General features: G+C 37.5%; 1 protein-coding gene across 7 annotated transcripts in view; it reads right to left on the reverse strand.

The window, feature by feature from the left end:
* Window positions 1-3,611: 3,611 nt before the first annotated feature.
* The window catches only part of LOC126188175 (protein NDRG3), a 491,060-nt gene continuing 474,487 nt past the window's right edge, over window positions 3,612-20,184 (reverse strand). For 6 of the 7 annotated variants that reach the window (XM_049929694.1, XM_049929691.1, XM_049929690.1 and 3 more), the window contains one exon: window positions 3,612-5,771. In XM_049929694.1, coding sequence (XP_049785651.1) covers window positions 5,605-5,771 — 167 coding nt within the window. In that variant the 3' untranslated portion in view covers window positions 3,612-5,604. The remainder of the gene's footprint in view (window positions 5,772-20,184) is intronic. The other variant, XM_049929693.1, reaches the window with a different exon arrangement.

Consider the following 20,184-nt stretch of genomic DNA (forward strand, 5'->3'; position numbering starts at 1 on the left):
TTTCACAAAGTCTGTCATCTTTGGCACTCCCGGCGTACAAGTCTCCTTCATCGACACAAAGCACAGTCCTCGTCACAGCGTCAACATGGAATTCCCACCCACGCGGTCAGCCTGAACCACATGCTGGGGCTACCCCTCTTGCTCCGGCTGATGCTCAGCACCATGCAGCCGCTGACGAGCTGCGGCCTGCCTAGCAGCCCCCACGCGGCCATGCCAACTCTGAACTTAGAATATTTTCTAGGTGCCACAACTCGCCCGTTACTTCACAAACCAAGAGTAATACTCTCAAAGAAAACCTGAGAAATTTACCACCAAGTAAATGATTATCCCTGGTCCAGATATACAACAGATACACGAATCTTCTTATGATTGCAACTAACCTGAAAACCATATATCTATTAAATTATCAAAAAGTCTACTTTCTGAAGGAATCAAATATTCTGAATATGATCCTATCGAGGTAAAACATAATATTAAGAGATCGAGACACTTTGCTAGTTCATATTCAAGAAAGGTTCTTTTCTAAATTGTATGGTCGTAAAGAGTGAAGTGTAATTGTGTAATAATACTGGAGGTAAAAAAAAATGCAGGTCTCAGACATCTTTTTGCGAACAATTAATTGTAAAAGCCTACATATGACGTAAATATTTTAAATAGTTAGCTATGCCTCCAATGAAAAAAACTGTTTTCTCTTCAGAAGTGCCCAAACTATTAGCTTGTAATGTGTGTAAATTTCCTCCTGAAATACAAGAGATTTGAAAAGGTGTAGGCAAATACTGAATGCAGTGGACTTTGGAGATACACTGATCAGCCGGAACATGATGACCGACCTATCAGCATAAACCCATCCAGGCGATAGATGCTTCACCTGGCGAGGAGTAACTGTTAGGCAGACGTGTGGATGGTGTGTGTAGTATCAGTGAGCTTGCTGTCGTGTGTGTAATGGGAAGGCACGTGATCTGTCCAAGTTTGATTGGTGGCAGATTATGATGACCCAGAGGATCAGTATGACATTTTGAAAACCGCACGACTTGTCAGGTGTTCGAGAAGTGCTGTGGTGTCTTCAACATTTGGCAAAATCAAGGTGAAACTACATTAAGATGTCATGGGATTAAGCACCACCTCTCATTACAGATGTCAGACATTGTAGGCTGGGCAGACTGGTAAAACAGGACAGGCAGTGAACTGTGGCAAAACTAGCATCAGACTTTAGTACTTGACAGAGTACAAGTGTGTGTGAACGCAGAGTGTACCGAACGATGGGCTTCCATAGCCAACGACCCAGGCTCGTGCCGATGTTAACACAGTGACATCATAAACTGCAATTGAAATGGGCAGCCGATCAGCACTGGATGTTGGCATAGTGGCAGAGCATTACATGGTCTGAAAAGTCCTGATACTTTCATCATGGGGAGGTGTGAATCTGTCCTCTTCCAAGGGAACAGCTCCTTACACCTATGCTGTGGCATGGAGACAAGCTAGTGGTAGCTCCATTACACTCTGGGGGACATCCACGTGGGCATCCATGGATCCAGTGGAGCTCGTGTAAGGCACCATGACAGCCAAGGAGTATCGTACACTGATTGCAGATCACCTTCACCCCTTCATGACCATCATGATCGTGTTTCAAGACGGCAGTGTCATTTTTCAACAAGATAATCCACCGTGTCACAAGGCCAGTGTGTCCCTCCAGCAACCTACCGAGGCCCCATTGCTTCCATGCCAAGACACCTTGCCGCTGTTACTCATGCCAAAGGTGGACATACCAATTATTAGACAGATGGTCACAGTGTTCTGGTTGATCAATGTGCTCCCACATGGTACCAAGTGACCAGACTGAAGTTTCTGAAGATAGGAAAATACTTGGCTTCCGTACATTTGCATTGCCTATATCTATCATGACATTACAGTTTGTAGAGATGCTGCACTGTCAACAAAAATACACCTATGGACCAAAGAATTTGTCATCAAAACTGACAAGATACCTCACCTGAATGGTAGGAATACACCATAGATCCATGCAGAGTACTGGTGCACTGCTACAAGTGTGCAGTTGTAAGCCACTGCTGTTTGCTGGTATCTTTTACACCAAGGATTGCATGCATGTATATCTTTGCACATCATACTGTTGATATCAGATTAGTTTCCTTCAAATACATTAAGCTTTTCATTAAATACGGTGGCATCCCACTTGCCATAAAGTCTTTTTCAATTAATATATCTACATTTTGAACTATAGTAATAATCAAGATTGCACGAGGCATTTATAACTTTGAATTCCATCTTCCCAAATACATTATCCAGCATGAAAGTGTGCCATAATTGTTTGAGGCACTACTACTAAGTGTCGGAAATTATCCCAGCTGCTCCATACTCTAGCCATTAACTGGGATTTTAGGGAGGATATTCAAGCAGCATCATTTGCTTCGATGTATTTGGAGTTATTTCAACAGGATGATGTTTGTGTTAAAACTTGTCGTTACACTTCTTCCATAGTGTGCCTCAGAATGTATGAGAGGTTTGATGATTCAGCAGATTACACATAATACTTCTGTTATGACAAAAGAACATGGTATCGGAACTCTGAGAGAAGCTAACTAGGATGTCTTTCAGAACATACAATTGCTTTATTGCTCTGTTCATATATTCATTTCCTTGTACCACGCATTTTCCTTTCATTGTAAATGTTTAATTTGTTTGTGAGCTATAACATGAATATTAGGTTAGTGCATCTTTTTATTTCTTCACGACTGCCAATCTTGAAAAGCTCTGACTTGGTTTCCAAATTCTACCACAGACACTGGAAGTCCTTGGTTTACAATAATACGGAGTTTTAAAAATGAATACAACATTTTTCCAGTAGATGGAATTTATATTTTGGCTTCAAATATAATAATTCTTCAGATTAACATCTCTTTATAAGGGACACCACAATCTCTCAACCTCACTATAAATGTGAACGTCACAGCTCAAAATATAACAACTGAATACTAACATCTATTTTACAACTGTGTCTTCTTCTCTTGTCCTGTGACTTCAACCACATTGTCACAGCACACATTTTTATTCAGTGGCATGGCTTACTTCTTCAAGCCAAGACATCGAAGCAAAGAATAAATGGCAAACCTGCAGGTACTGCAATGCACAGTAAACTGCGCGTACTGGCTTACGTGCACAAACTACTGAAAAACTTCTGACAGTTTGTGGTTCTAAACTACTTAACTAATAAGTTATTTCATCTGTCATGATCATCATCCACTGGTCTGGTAGATGTTGGATAGTCCATCACTTTACCAAAGTTATATGTTACTACAGAACCATTATATACCATATACGAACTTAATTTATTGTGGTTTGTTCCTGGTGTTGCAGTTGTTTCTCAAAGAGATGTAGTTGTTGCAGTCACCTAGTAATTTGTGTGTGTACATTGAAAAAAAAATGGCTGTGTCCTTGATTGACTGTATTATAAAAATTAGTGATGTATTAATGGAAACAATTGTGTATATAGTATTTTTGTACTGTTTTTGCTTTGTTCCTAGAAAATTAATAAATTATAGTAATGCTCATTACTGGTGGGAAAGGTAAAGGAACATAAAAACAAATTCTTAATGTACTGTTTTCAATAAAATTTATTATCCCATACACATGCAGTCATGACAGTCAGTTGTTCCTTACGGAGGTAGACTAATCATCAAGCAGCTCAAGTTTTTACTCTAAGCTGACATGGTAAGAGGTCTGAAAACTTCATTTATGCATACACAGTTGTGTTTCCACTAATGCCACGAGTAAAACATTGCCAATATATGAGGTATGGTAAAGGAATGGGACTGGTTGCAATGTTGAGTAAAAGGAACCAAATCTGGCATAATTTTTGAAACACTGATTAGTTGTACCAAGGTTTCAATCAACACAGCATTCTTCCAGTTATCAAAATTGTGCTGACCATCCTTACACCACAGATGCAACTGTAAAGAAATTGCAATACTACGTCGGTTATTGAAAGAAAATAGTGACAAGAATCATTAACAACTTTATCTTTTGAATTCATTACCTCAAGTTCTAGTGCTCAGTTTATTGCACACCAGGCGAACAAGTGTGTTTTTGGGTAAAAGTTTCATATATGATTAAGCTGAAAGCTAAGATACCACTCAGTCACTCCAATGTAGGAGGTGGAAAAAGTCATTTAGCATAGAAATATTTCCTTATCCAAGAGAAAATGCAACTGCCACTCTTTTTGTAGAATATGTTACAATTTGAAAAATAAATTTCACTGGTGTGTTACACAACAAAATAGATAATCATACCTTGCATGTTGTTCTGCTGCTTTTTCTGAAACCCTGTGCAAATCAAAACCACCAAAGGTGACTGTAACCAATAGGAAGCTAGCAAAAGGACCTATAAGCAAACAGAGCTATGAAAAACAATTCACTTGGGTTCCAGAAGGATAACATTTATTTTCAAATGTAATACTACTTTAAACAAATTGGAAGTTACCTGTATATTTTGAGCAAGAGAAAGTTAACAAATAATACCATCAAACATTTTGTATCAGCTAGGGAATTCTAATGCAAGAAACAAAAATTTAAAAAAATGAAAATACTAACACACAATACAACTATCTACACCTACAAAACAAAATATTTTATATATAATTTTCTATTTACAAACTGCACAAATATTACATTTTTTTGTAAATTCTGTACATATGTCCATTGTCAACATTGCATCTTTACAAAATTTCATTAAAATATATTTCCTGCAGTATCATAACAAAAGCAGTACTCTGGCCTGCACTACATGTATTATATAAATTTTCCTTTTTTGTTTTCACTGCTAGCTTTCCATCTACAATCAATATAGTGACAAACTTGCTTTCTTGGGCACTCTGTAATTAATCTAAAGTGCCTGCCTCTGAACTAGAAATACTATAAGTAATGTCTGTCAATAGCAGTGTATCTCAAATTTTCCACTATACGTATGTCCTAATTGTGTTCTTAATTCTATACTATTCCATGAATTTAGCTCAGTAATTTGTATCACATTTGGTAGTGCAACCTAGTCTAAGACTACATGGCTGCTGAAATTAAATGAGGCACTGATTATACAGATTTGTGTTATCTTAAAAATGCCCAGCACAATAAAAGCTCTGGCTCTGTTACACAGTTGTAGTTACAGGAAACAGAATGTCTCTGCACTGCACACACATATCTAACTAAACTACAGTCAAAGCAACTTTTGCACATAAAGTTACACTGGCAAAAATTAATAACAGTACACTTAACTATACTATTAAAATTCTGAGTGTAACTTAAGTACTAGCAAAAATATGACAGAAGCAGGTAAATACACATATATATTAAAAAAAGATGAGACAGTTGTCAAACAATACTATTCTGAAATCATAACTCCAGGTTTGAGGTGTAACATACGAGAGATTTGTGCTCCAAGTTACCTGAAGTTATGGTTTTTTTCCATTGTGCCTTTGATGACTCGTACAGAATCTGGAGTCAAAAGTTATCGAACTAATTTGCCACTAGTGGTATAAAATAACAAAAAAGATTCTGCTTAACAATAGTGGTAAACTTCATGCTTTCCCTATCTATTTCAACACACTACTGCCTCAGATATTGGATTCTCAGTTATGTTTATGGCAGAGGCTGACCAGACAGGACTGTTAACCTGCACTTGATTTTGCAATTTGCTAGCTAAATCTAATCGCTCGAGGGATACCTGCCGATAGGTGGCCATTTTGTTCTCAGTCAAGGGTGCAACTGAAACAGAATGAGACACTACATCAGCTATTATACTCAATCTAAAAATTTTAGTACAGCACGGCAAAAAAAGTAGTCATACGCATGCACACGTGTGGGCACAAAGACATACACACACTGAAGCAGTTATGGAATCAGTTTCTTTCCCATCAAACACACAGTGAATAAGAGTATCTGAGCCACCACCGTGGAGAAGCCTTATACTTCCATGTGTTAAAATGTTAAAAGTTCCTGTTGAATCTATCATCCCATTTATGTTCAACACCTCCTCTGCATCATATTGCTTTCACATTTCAGTGAGGTGTCAATTATGCACTTTGCTGTTTGGTAATCTCACTTGTCTTTATAATGTGTTTTTATATTCTTAATGAAATAATTGCTGTGAACATTTTCTTGGTTACAATATGATTATACTGGCATACTGTTCATGTCAACAGCAGTTCCTACAGCATTTTGTGTTTCAAACTTTTCTAGTTGTACTGTAATCACTTAATCACTAATACGTTTGTTTGTGTGGCCATCTTCCGCAGCAGCTGTTAACATCTGTCATTATAGTTTCTGTCTTGAGCTGACTGCGATGTAATTAAAAAGAATTTCACCAGACGCATTTTGAAGCATTTTCTGTGGCAATCTGTAAATTGGATACATATGTTTATACATTTATTTTTTGATTATTTTAGGTTAAAACAGTGTTTTCTTTATAAAGTTAGTCTGTAAGCTACTTACGGTGTTTCTTTAAATAGTCTGCACCTTCCCCTCTTGCTAGCAGTGGTTAATGTTGACAGGCTTCATTTCCCATCTGCAGTTTTTTGCATTTTGTGTTATTTCCTGCACTGCACTATTTATAATTGACTTTCTTAACTGTTTCATCAATGCTACAGTGTTTATGCCTATTCATTTGTTTTTGTCCATGTTGTGAGTGTTGCCAACCTAAGAAACAATTGTGTGTGTGTGTGTGTGTGTGTGTGTGTGTGTGTGTGTGTGAGAGAGAGAGAGAGAGAGAGAGAAATTGTCTTTTCTGTTATGATTTTTTGGATGTGGCAGTTTTCTTGTAAGGTGAGGAGGTGTTTTTCGTTGTTGTTTACCCTTATGATTTCCATGTCTGTCTCTCTGATTGTAATTTTATGTTGGTGTTGGTGTAAGTGTTCTGCAAATGTTGAATGTTTTGTTCTATACTTCCATGCTCTTACATATGTCAAATGTCCTCCTGGTTTGACCTATGTATCTTCCATCACATCTATTGAATTTCAGTTGGTATATTCCTGATTTCTGATACAGATCAGTTTTTCCTATTGATTTTGGGAAATATTTCTGAATTGAGTTGTTGGTTTGGTGTGCTATTTTTCTACCTTGTCTTTTGAAAATATTGGATATTCTGTTGTGTATTTGTGATTGTATGTCATTGTGTACCATCTTTTACTTTCTGTTTCTTTCACACTTTGTGCTGTTTCTATTCTTGTATTTTGTGTATTTCTTTATGTGTGATTTTGTCCACGTGTTGGTGGCAGTTAGGTGTTTGTTCTTTTCTGTTTCTTGATTTTATTGTTCAGCTTTGTTACTAAGTTCTCTTTGTATCCATTGTTTGTGGCTATTTGTATTATAGTATTCATTTCTTTTTTGTAATTGTCTGTATCCAATGGTACTGTGTTTAGTCTGTGGAGCATGTATCTAAGTGCTGCCTGTTTTTGAGAATTGGGGTGTTGTGATGTCTCGTGTATAATTGTGTTTGCTGTTGTCTTGTTTTCGGTATATGGCAAATGTGTGTCGGTTGTTTTGAATCTTTATGGTGATGTCCAAGAAATTTAACTGTCTATTTTGCTCTCTCTTTATTGTAAAATGTATCTTATCATGAACAGAATTTATGTCTGTATGTAACGGGTCAATTTTATTGTTTGGTTCATCTATCTAGCACAAGATATCATCCTGTATAGGATGTTGTACCTATCTGGCACTATTTTGTTAAATATAATCTGTTCTACGTGGTGCATAAATGTGTTTGCTATGGTTCCAGATACTGGAGATCCCTTTGGTAATCCTTCACTTTGTAAATAGAATTCATTATTGAACTGAAAATAATTCTGTCCTGTTATTAGCTCTATAAGTCTGATGTTTCTTGGATGTATTCATGTGAAGTGTAATGTGTTTGTTGTTTCAGTTTTTGGTATATTGCAATACATATTCTAAACATCAAATGACAGGAGGGTGGCTGTGTCTGGAACTGGTATGTCTTTTATGTACTGAATCAATTGTGTGGTGTTTCTTATAGTCCTGTCTTTTTGTAATTTGTAGTTTTCTGATAAGATTTTCAACATGTATCTTGCAAGTGGGTAAGTGGGAGCACACATTCTTTAAACTGATTGACCACTTAATATAACATTAAAAGTACAAATATAACCACAGGCTCCATTTACCACTACCATTTTCTCCCAGATCTATCCCATAATCACTGTCCAGGCCATCCCTGTTGTTCTCCCCCCCACCCCCCCCCCCCCAACCCTCTTGGCAAAAAAAAAAAACCTCTCACGTCTCTATTTACATACAAGACAATTTCACTAACTCTCTCTCTCTCTCTCTCTCTCTCTCTCTCTCTCTCTCTCTCTCTCTCTTTCACTCTCACACACGCACACACACACACAATCATTTCATAGGTTGGCAACACTCACAACGTGAACGAAAACAAATGAATAGGCATAATGATGAATGAAAAACAGTTAAGAGAGTCAATTATAAATAGTGCAGTGCAGGAAGTAACACAAAATGCAAAAAACTGCAGATGTGAAATGAAGCCTGTTGACATCAACCACTGCTAGCAAGAGTGGAAGATGCAGACTATGTAACGAAACACCGTAAGTAGCTTAGAGACTAACTTCATAAAGAAAACACTGTTTTTAACCTAAAATAATTAAAAAATAAATGTACAAACGTTTGTATCCAATTTACAGAATGCCACAGAAGATGCTTTATAAATAGAAGTGAAACATGTCTGGTGTAATTCTTTTTAATTACATTGCAGTCAGCTCAAGACAGATAACCTATAACAATAGAACTTAATCACTATTTTGCTATCTGTCAGAAGCAACTCACTCCAAATAATTTGTAGTTACCTGATCTGGCATTGGCTTATCTTTTTAAAACATTTAAACGTCAATGTCTGTTGACAATGTAAATTAATTTTAAGTTGCTGTATGTCAACTTGTGGGAGATAAACTATAACAAGTACATCAACTAATGAAGTAGGTGACCTATTGGTGAAAGTTAACCGAGGCAATTGGGTAAATGAAAACAGCAGGCATAAGGACGCTCTGACATGTGTGCTTCTCAGATGCCATGCATAATACCACAGACTCTGCTGTAAAATTTGGAAATGTTACAAGGTGTACGACTTGCTTCCACCGTTTGCCGAAAGGTGGCGACAGTGGTGGAAAGAAATAGATCGCAGATGTCAGACAGTTAGCTTGGACCTCGGTCAACATAACCTCATTCAAACATTAGTCGATTTGCGTCTGAATCATAAAGTTATTCTTGATTCAAAATGTCGGTTTACGAGCCTAATTCTTATCACTTGCAGGAGGTGTTACTGTTTTGTTTCAATATGTAGAAAACTGTGGCTGAGTCTCATCGAATGCTCTTGAGTACATATGGTAAGGAAGCTGTTAGTGAAAGAATGTGTCTTGGGTGGTTTCAACACTTCAAGGACGGTGATTTTAATGTCGTAGACTGACACAGTGATCGAAGAGAGAAAGTTTTCGAAGATACAGAATTAGAGACATTGCTGAGTGAAGACTCGTGTCAAACTCAAGAAGAATTGGCACGATTAGTGGGGGCGACACAGCAAGCCATTTCAAAACGTCTCAAGGCTATGGGCATGATTCAGAAAGAAGGAACTTGGGTTCCATGTGAGGTGATACCAAGAGACGTTGAATGGCATTTATGTGTTTGTGAACAGTTGCTTCAGAGAGCAAAAACAGAAGGGATTTCTGCATTGCACTGTGACTGGGGATGAAAAATGGGTTTATTACAATAACCCTAAATGCAAAAACTCATGGGGATATCGCGGCTATGCTTCCACGTTGACAGCCAAACTGAATATTTACAGCTCCAAGATCATGCTCTGCATTTGCTGGGACCAGCTCAGCTTTGTGCACTATGAGGTGTTAAAACCAACTGAAACAATCACAGGTGCTCGTTATCGAATGCAATTAATGTGTTTGAGCAGAGCATTAAAAGACAAATGGCCACAATATAGTGAGAGGATGATAAAGTGATTTTGCAGCACGACAACGCTCAACCACACATTGCAAAAGAGGTCAAAACATACTTGTAAACATTAAAATGGGTAGTCCTACCCCACGCACCATATTCTCCAGACAGTGCTCCCTCTGACTATCACCTGTTTAGATCAATGGCGCAAGGCCTGGCTGACCAACACTTCCGATCTCATGAAGAAGTCACAAATTGAATCGATTTGTGGATCGCTTCAAAAGATGAACAATTTTTTTTACGCGGGATTTGTACACTGCTCAAAAGGGCCAGTGGTGGAAAATACTTTGATTGATACATGTGTAACCAATTTGTTTCATTAAAGCCTCAGATGTTGGGGAAAAAACAGCAGAAGCTAAGTTTTACACCTAGTACAAAATATAACCAATAATTTTACTTGAAAAAGGAAAACCCCACCAGGAAGCTGTAATATGACTTGACTTTATTTGATAACTACTTTCAATAACAAGGTCTTAATCTGGTCAAATTAGCTATCTAGGACAATCCGTAAATCGTTACATATTACAAGCATTTATACATGTACCTGCACAACTGGCAAAGTTTATGAAATTTGTGAACTTAAAAATAAACACTTTTATCTTTAAAAGTCAAAATACATTATTGTAACTTACATATAGAATGTATGCCACTTGGCACTACACAATACACTGCCATGTGGCTCAAAATGAATGTTAAAGCTGCAACAATTAGAAATTTTTTGTTTGGCAGCAAGGAGCCTACATAATATATGTAAACTGAAGAGAAATTCTGCCGCATGCAGATACCATTTTATAGCTTTGTTATTACCTAAACATGTTTCAGCAATTTCTCCTATTTTCAGTTGGATTTCTGTTTATTTTCTTTCTGAAAAATTATGGTTACATGTTAATCTCTTGTGTAGATTGTATGGATTTTGTTTTACAAAAATCTTGCATTTGGAAAAGGAGTGATTATTAGGTGTCCAAATTTTTACATTAGTTTACATGTAGTACAGACATCCAACACCGAGTTGAAGCATTATATGTTGTACATTTACACTTTGCTTATAGGTGTTGGTCTTATGTTAAATTTGAAAATAACATTGAAAAACATTTGTTTATGTATCTCCTTCAACACTAATGGTTGTGTGTGCAGGTAGCTTTATATTTACTATAAATTTTGCAGCTTGTCAACTGAAAACAACAAAATGCTTTCTAAACACAAGAATAATAAAAAAATTAAAAAAAAAAAAACAGAAAATGTTTTGACGTTTGCAATGTAAACAAATATGTATCCATATTATTACCAAATCTATACTACTACTATAAAAAGGCAAGTTGTCATTTAACATTGTTAAAAAAAGTCTCAAAAAGTGCTTGACCTATTTACTTCAGATTTTTATGTCATACTCTGCTAAATGTTCAGATGGACACAGGCAATATATTTTTTAATATATATTGTACATAAGCGAGAGAGTGTAGTAGAGAATGATGTAAAAATATGAAGTATTCAGTCAAATACTTTTTGAGATTTTTTGTAGCAATGTTAAATGAAGACTGTACTTTATATTTTGGTAGCATGTACAGAGAGAGAGAGAGAGAGAGAGAGAGAGAGTTTCTTGAGCGCCTTACTGCAGATTTTTACATAATACTGTAATACACATTCAGACAGATATAAGCTATATATATATATTTTAAAAACAACAATACACAGGTTTTCTGTAAAAATTGGCTATGCCATATTGTGAAAATAAGCAGTTTCTTTGTCTTTCCCAAAGCCAGTTTTAACTACGATAGCAGGACATTTAAAAAATTAGACAAATTGTTTCTCCCACGTAGACACTGATGAGCGCAAAACATAATGACCACCTGCTTAACAGTTAGTTTTTCCATCTCTGGAACAAAATACATCACTGATTCTGCGTATTAGGGATCGAACAATTTGTTGGTAGGTTTGTGGAAGTATGTGGCGGTAGATGCCTATGCACAGGTTGTGAAATTCATTCAAATAACAGACTGCTGATTTTCATACGTGCTGATGGCACCCGACAATGACTCAGAGGGATTCCATAGGATTTACATCAAGTGAATTTGGTCACTGAAACATCGATGTGAGTTCACTGTAATGTTCCTCAGACCACTGTACCATGGTTCCGGCTCGAGGCATGGACAATTATACAGCTGAAAGATGACATCGCCTTTGGGGAAGTCATCAAGTATGGAGCAATGCTCATGGTTTGCAGCTGTCAGCATGTTTTTGATTATTAACATAGGTCCTATGCAAGTGCAGGAAAATGTCTCCCATATCATAATACCACTCCCACCTGCCTGCATCCATGGTGTGATGCACATTTCAAGCTACCACTCACCTCAATGATGGTGTTTGTGGAAACGACCAATGACCTAGTGTAGCAAAAATGTGTTTCATCAACCAAAGAGCCGACACATTTCCACTGACTGATGGTCAAATCCTGATGGTCCCGTGCTCACTGCAATCATAATTGATGATGTTGTTGAGTCAATATGTGAATATGTGGGGGTGATCCGCTGCAGAGCTCCATGTACAACAATGTATGATGAATGGTGTGCTCTGAAACACTTGTGCGTGCACCAGCATTATGCTCGTTTTGGCAGAGATGCCCCAGATCACCACCTATCCCACTTTACATAGCAGACAAGCTTCTGAACCTCATGTTCTGTAGAGTGTTGGTGACATCCTACCATTTAGTACCTAATAGTAGTTTGACTGTCCTCCTACCTCCAACAGTAGCACATGAACATTCGACCAGGTTCGCCATTTTTGAGATACTCATTCACAGGCTCTGCATAATAATAATCTGCCCTTTGTCAAAGTTGCTTATCTCAATGGATTTTCCCATTTGCAGCCCATATCTTCATTAGGCTGATCCCCCATCCGTTCTGCTCCACTTACACACTTTTGTTTCCAGCCCACGTGCCCAAATGCCACCAGTGCATTGCAGTGGGCAGTGGTCATAATGTTTTGGCTCATCAGTGTATTTTTTCTTCTTACAAGTAATTTTAAACAAAAATTTTATACACAACTATGTACTGCCCTGTTTTCTTCCTTGCAGTCAGTTGTAAAAGAAAATGGGAAATTTGTATTTCTGGCTTATGGGCATGTGAATAGAATGCTACTACGGAATCTGAATTATCCAAATCTTTATAATTTTAACCTTCTGCAGATTAAAACTATGTGAAATATTGTCAGTGAAATTACTGCCCTAACAGATCTAGCTGCAGGACAGGTCTCTTATGCCCCAATACAAATGAACACAACCAACTTACCCATTTATTTTAAGTGACTCCAGTTCCCAACACAGGTTCCAGATGAATGAGAGGGTGGGAGAGAAAATGGACCGTGGTTGGGGGGGGGGATGAACAGATGGAGAGGGAAGGAGGAGATGGTCAGAGAGAGTGGGAAGGGGGAAGACATACGGCCACATATCCAATGCCTGTACATATTCAGCTGTTGTGAAGCACTGCCAGGTTTGCTAATTTGATTGAAGGCCAAATGTTATAAGCAAAATGTAAATGTATAAATTACAATATCTGAACTCAGTGACATATCTCTTAACCGTATAGTATATGTAGGCTAATGTAAAATATTTGATACTTCATAATCGCTCCTTTTGCAAATGTAAAAAATTTATAATACCTATATAGAAGAGTCAAATTATGTCGGGTGATGCTGAGGGAATTAGATTAGGAAATGAGACACTTAAAGTAGTAATGGAGTTTTGCTATTTGTGGAGCAAAATAACTGACGATGGTCGAAGTAGAGAGGATATAAAATGTAGACTGGCAATGAGAAGGAAAGTATTTCTGAAGAAGAGAAATTTGTTAACATCGAGTATAGATTTGAGTGTCAGGAAGTCGTTTCTGAAATCATAAAATATTAATAATTAAAATAATACAGATTTGTATGGAGTGTAGCCATGTATGGAAGTGAAACATGGACGATAAATAGTTTAGACAAGAAGAGAATAGAAGCTTTCGAAATGTGGTGCTACAGAAGAATGCTGAAGATTAGATGGGTAGATCGCATAACTAATGAGGAGGTTTTGAACAGTATTGGGGAGAAGAGAAGTTTGTGGCACAACTTGACTAGAAGAAGGGATCAGTTGGTAGGACATATTTTGAGGCATCAAGGGATCACCAATTTAGTATTGGAGGGCAGCGTGGAGGGTAAAAATCATAGAGGGAGACCAAGAGATGAATACACCAAGCAGATTCAGAAGGATGTAGGTTGCAGTAGGTACTGGGAGATGAAGAAGCTTGCACAGGATAGAGTAGCATGGAGAGCTGCATCAAACCAGTCTCAGGACTGAAGACCACAACAACAACAACATATAGAAGAGGTTAACATGTAACAATAATTTTTTAAGGAAAAAAAGATTATTATAAACTGCAGCTAACAGTAATGTATTTTAGTTTTTTTTAAAGATGAAACTATTCAATGTAAAATTCACAACTTTCATACACTATACCTGTTATACAGGCACATATACAAATGCTTGTAATGTGTAATGGTTCAAGGCACTTGATAACAAGTGTTCATCATAATTAACTCATATAACTCAATTACATCTGATCAGATGATGGTATTTCTACTGAAACTACTTGTTGAATAAAGTGAAGTCATAGTGCAGTGTTCTGGTGGACACGTCTCCCCCCCCCCCCCCTTTCTTTAATTGGACTTAAAACTTATGTCAATTATTTGTTTACAACAAAAGTGGCTATACTTTGGTTGAAATTATTAAAATCTAATGAATTTTAAAATAGCTCCAAGAAGTCTTTGAGTAACAGAGCAACATAATCGATGCATACAATTACACATATTATGTGTATCAGTACAAAAAGCAACTGTTACTACAGTTGGTTCAGTTTATTAAGTCACTGCGTCCACTGAAGAACAGAAGAAATTTGAAAGCTGTCAAAAAACCTTAGATTAATTTTAGCTGAATGCTTATTAATCAGTGTGAAAAGTCCTTTGCTTGGGTAACTGCAATCTATATCAAGCTAGTTTGATGAAATGAAGATGATGATGGAAAATGAACTCTACAGCTTGTGAATGTGAGCTTGAAGAAAAACCTTCTCTTCCTCATTAAAATACACCTTTATCATGAAATTCTTTGGGAATATTATAATATCATCACCACAACTGGAAAAAAATATTACAATTCAATGTCTCAATGAAAAAATTTATGTCAATCTGCTACATCATAATCATATTTTACGTTCTGTTCACATGCTTGCAGAAATTATAAAGAAATTAAAATTCTTACAAGAATACTATTTTTCATTTTGTTTATTGCGCAAACATGTTTCACTACAGTTGTGGTATATTAAGTACTTTTTTCTTTTTTTGTATCTAAAATAATACAGTTTTTTATGTAGGTTAGTAAGATATTGACATCAACAGACTTTTTAGTTGTTTGGATTACACATGAACTTTACCTTTCTTACAAAATGATGAGATACATATCAACAAAATAATACTGCTGCTACAAAATTAATGTTTAACAAAATCTGTACGAACTGTACATCACGACATAAAATCAAATAAGATAGGTGTGTTATGCATATTACATCGCTTCAAGTCAACTAAAAGGCCAGGGGCTATAATGGCATGACAAATGGATACAGCAGTTTGATGCACAACAAAGGCAGCTTGAAAATCCCAGGTTGTCTTTTCCATGCATGGAATGTGCTGAAGAAAGTATGACTTCATTCTCTACAGCTTTGTGAATGAGAGTCTGCCATTAGAAGTGTCGGCAGTTACAGCAACTGGTACTGTTGATGATACTTATTTGTACCTACACCAGAATCATGCTATTTTGTCCATTCGGTGATATAAAGTACTACAGACTGCAAATAAACCCCCGCCCCCCTCCATCAATACTTAGTATTCTTCAAGATAGTTTTATAAAGGTTGAACTCAAATCCTGACTGCAGCTGTGGTTAAGGCTCTGGACTCGCATTTGGAAGGAGTGGTGCTCAAATCCATATCTGATCAGGAGTGGTGCTCAAATCCATATCTGATTATTCTAATTTGTGTTTTTTATGGTTTTCCTAAATCAGTTTAGGAGAATGGTGGATTGATTCCTTTGAAATGGTCATTGCCAATTTTGTGGTTATCATTGTCCAGTCCTAGCTTGTGGTCTACCACTAACGACCAAGTTTCTGATCATTCATTAAACATCAGTTTTCCCTACATTTTGCTTCTTTTCATTTCGTCATCCAGTCTTAATCATGACTGAAGCAGTCAATCTCTTTTTGATTTGTTGTCCTAGCGTACTGACTAATTTATTTGTTATGTTTATCCATTACGGATGTTTTATAACACGTGACTGTTTATTCAATTTAAGTACACAAAACTGCATCCAGTCAATTTTTTTGAAATAGTTATTTATTATTCCATGAACCAGTTTTCAAACTTTTTCAGTCTCATCTTCAGACGGTTTTCCGGAATTACATATCTATTTCAGGCATAATGCTGGGTGCTGGCTCTATGACAAGAAGATGAAACATGCTTTAATTCATCAGCATAAATGTGTAACTTCTGAAAGCCCTCTGAAGCTGAGCCTGAAAATATCTGAAAACCAGCTCATGGAATAATAAATAACTATTTCAAAAAAATGTGACTGGTAGCAGTTTTATGTGTTTACATAATTTATTTGTACTTCTTGTAACTTTTCAAATATTTTATGCCAAAAGTGCTGTGTTTCTTTGATAGCTTTATAATTTACTATTGTTTTTATCATGATTGATTATCACATGCATGAATTTTATGTTTACCTATTGATTTTTCCTAGTTGCAAAAGCTATTTTATATCCTCCGACAGAATTACTTAACATGAAATGTAATTTTTATCATTAACTTCCTGTCTGGAAACAAAGGAAATGGGAGAAAGTTAAATTGAACTTCCTGTAACTACAATTAACACGATGTATCAGTCAAGCAATAATTGTCATTTGTGATCGTAGAAGCTTCTGCCTTCACCTAGTGTATAAGTTCTATCTACTAAAGATACATTATAAATATAGAGATGGAGAGGAGGGTGGGAGGGGGGGGGGGGAGAGGAGAGAGAGAGAGAGAGAGAGAGAGAGAGAGAGAGAGAGAGAGAGAGTTAATCATAATGGAAATTCCAAGATTGAAACAAGAGCTCATAAAAGCATCCACCTCCTGATAGAAGAGTAATGGTTGGCACATACATACACATTATAGAACAGAAAATCACATTTACTTTGAGCTTAAGTATTTGATCAGAGGTAGGGTCAAGGATAAAAGAAACCATGTTGTATATCCGCTGTACTGTTTTGTTTGCGTGTACGACTGTTAACCAGACGGCCATAACCAAATTGTTTGTTGGGAACTGCAAAACTGAGCATGCTGAGCGTGAGCACACCGTATCACCAAAAATTAACCCCCCCCCCCCCCCCCCCCCCAACCTTTCCGAAACTACCTCACTTCCTTCTCTCTCTATTTTTCATTTATTTTACACTGAAGATTCATTATTGTTACAGAACTATTTGTACTTTGCTTTTGCTACTGAGGATCACTTCATATCTCCTAACAGTGAACCCAGTCATACTATTAATATTCACCTATGACTTATCACAGATGAAGCAGTTGTCTATAGTGAAGTACTGTCTGAAAAATGCTGCACAAATATTCAGTCAGATCTGGATAAGATTTCAAGGTAGTGCAACAATTAGTAACTTATTTTAAATGTTCAAAAATGTAAAGCTGTCCACTTCACTTCACAAAATGAAAAACATATATTCTATGAGAGAGTATCTACGTGTCACAGTTGAAATTGGTTAACCCATTCAAATACACGGATGTGACACTTTTTAGGGATAGGAAATGGAACAGTCACACAGCCTCAGTCACAGGTAAAGTAGGTAGCAGAGTCTGGTCTATTGGTAGAATACTAGGAAAATGCAACAAAGGAGATTGCTCAAAATTCAATCGTGCAAGTCATCCTATGATACTGCTATAGTGTGTGGGTGCCATACCAAATAGGACAAATGGGGGATATTGAATGTATACCGTGAAGGACAGCATGAATGGTCGAAGGTTTGTGTGACTCATAGGCGAGTGTCACAGAGATTCTGAAGAAACTGAACTGGCAGACACAAGAGTGTAGACGTGAACTTCCCCAATAATGCCTACTCTCAAAGTTTCAAGAACTGGCTTCAAATGATCATTCCTCCACATATCACTTAGGGATCATGAGGACAAAACTGGATTAATTACAATGTGCACAGAGATATTTACACAGTCAGTCTCTTCCCACACACCATACGTGAATGTAATAAGAACAACCCATAATAACTGGGAGGGTGGGGGGGTTGGGGGGGGGGGGGGGGGGAATACTTAATACAAGAAAATGAGTGCTACTGTAAACTGAAAGTGAGTGCGATTTTCTGATTTTTTGCCACTTATTAGTAATATATATTTGCTGTTCTCTCCTAAGTGGAACTGTAGAACCTTGCAGTTGATTTTCTTAACTCTACCATATTCCTTGCTACTCCAGTGCTGCTTCTTTTGATCGAAACATACTTTTCAGGTTTCCTTTTTACCACAGAGAAACTATATGCTTCAGTACGATAAGTGCAGGTGTATCGGAGATATATACATTCATTCATTTTTCTCAATGTTATTTTGTCACTTAAAGTGAAACATTCTGAATCACATCCTTCATGTAACATTAGCTTATATTTAATGTTGTTCCAGTACTGTCATAGGTTATTTTCAATTTTACATGACTTCTAGATATTGTTCTTAATACATTACTGGCCATTAAAATTGCTACATCATGAAGATGACATGCTACAGATGCAAAATTTAAACCAACAGGAAGAAGACACTGTGATATGCAAATGATTAGCTTTTCAGAGCATTCACACAAGGCTGGCACAGCTGGCGACACCTACAATGTGCTGACATGAGGAAAGTTTCCAACCGATTTCTCATACACACACAGCAGTTGACCGGCATTGCCTGGTGAAACGTTGTTGTGATGCCTCGTGTAAGGAGGAGAAATGCGTACCATCACTTTTCCGACTTTGGTAAAGGGCGGATTGCAGCCTACCGCGATTGCGGTTTATCGTATCGCGACATTTCTGCTCGCGTTGGTCGAGGTCCAATGACTGTTAGCAGAATATGGAATCGGTGGGTTCAGGGGGGTAATACGGAACACCGTGCTGGCTTCCAATGGCCTTGTATCACTAGCAGCCTTGATGACAGGCATCTTATCTGCATGGCTGTAACGGATCGTGCAGCCACGTCTCGATCCCTGAGTTTACAGATGGGGACATTTGCAAGACAACAACCATCTGCACGAACAGTTCTACGACATTTGCAGCAGCATGGACTATCAGCTTGGAGACCATGTCTGCGGTCACCCTTGACACTGCATCACAGACAGGAGCACCTGCGATGGTGTGCTCAACGACAAACCCGGGTGCACGTGTTTGGTGACATCGCGGTGTACGCACATTGGAAGCATGTATTCATCATCGCCTTACTGGCGTATCACCCGGCATGATGATATGGGGTGCCATTGGTTACACATCTCAGTCACCTCTTGCTCACATTGATGGCACTTTGAACAGTGGACGTTACATTTCAGATGTGTTACAACCCGTGGCTCTACCCTTCATTCGATCCCTGCAAAACCCTACATTTCAGCAGGATAATGCACGACTGCATGTTGCAGGTCCTGTACGAGCCTTTCTGGATACAGAAAATGTTCGACTGCTGCCCTGGCCAGCACATTCTCCACATCTCTCACCAATTGAAAACGTCTGGCCGAGCAACTGGCTCATTACAATACGCTAGTCACTACTCTTGATGAACTGTGGTATCGCGTTGAAGCTCATTGGCAGCTGTACCTGTACACGCCATCCAAGCTCTGTTTGATTCAATGCCCAGGCATATCAAGGACGTTATTACGGCCAGAGGTGGTTGTTCTGGGTACTGATTTCTCAGGATCTATGCACCCAAATTGCATGGAAATGTAGTCACATGTCAGTGCTAGTATAATATATTTGTTCAATGAATACCCGTTTATCATCTGCATTTCTTCTTGGTGTAGCAATTTTAATAGCCAGTAGTGTATATACCACATCAGGGTTAGAAACTA

This window comes from Schistocerca cancellata, chromosome 5, assembly GCF_023864275.1.
Source record: "Schistocerca cancellata isolate TAMUIC-IGC-003103 chromosome 5, iqSchCanc2.1, whole genome shotgun sequence".
In the NCBI taxonomy this organism is placed as follows: domain Eukaryota; kingdom Metazoa; phylum Arthropoda; class Insecta; order Orthoptera; family Acrididae; genus Schistocerca; species Schistocerca cancellata.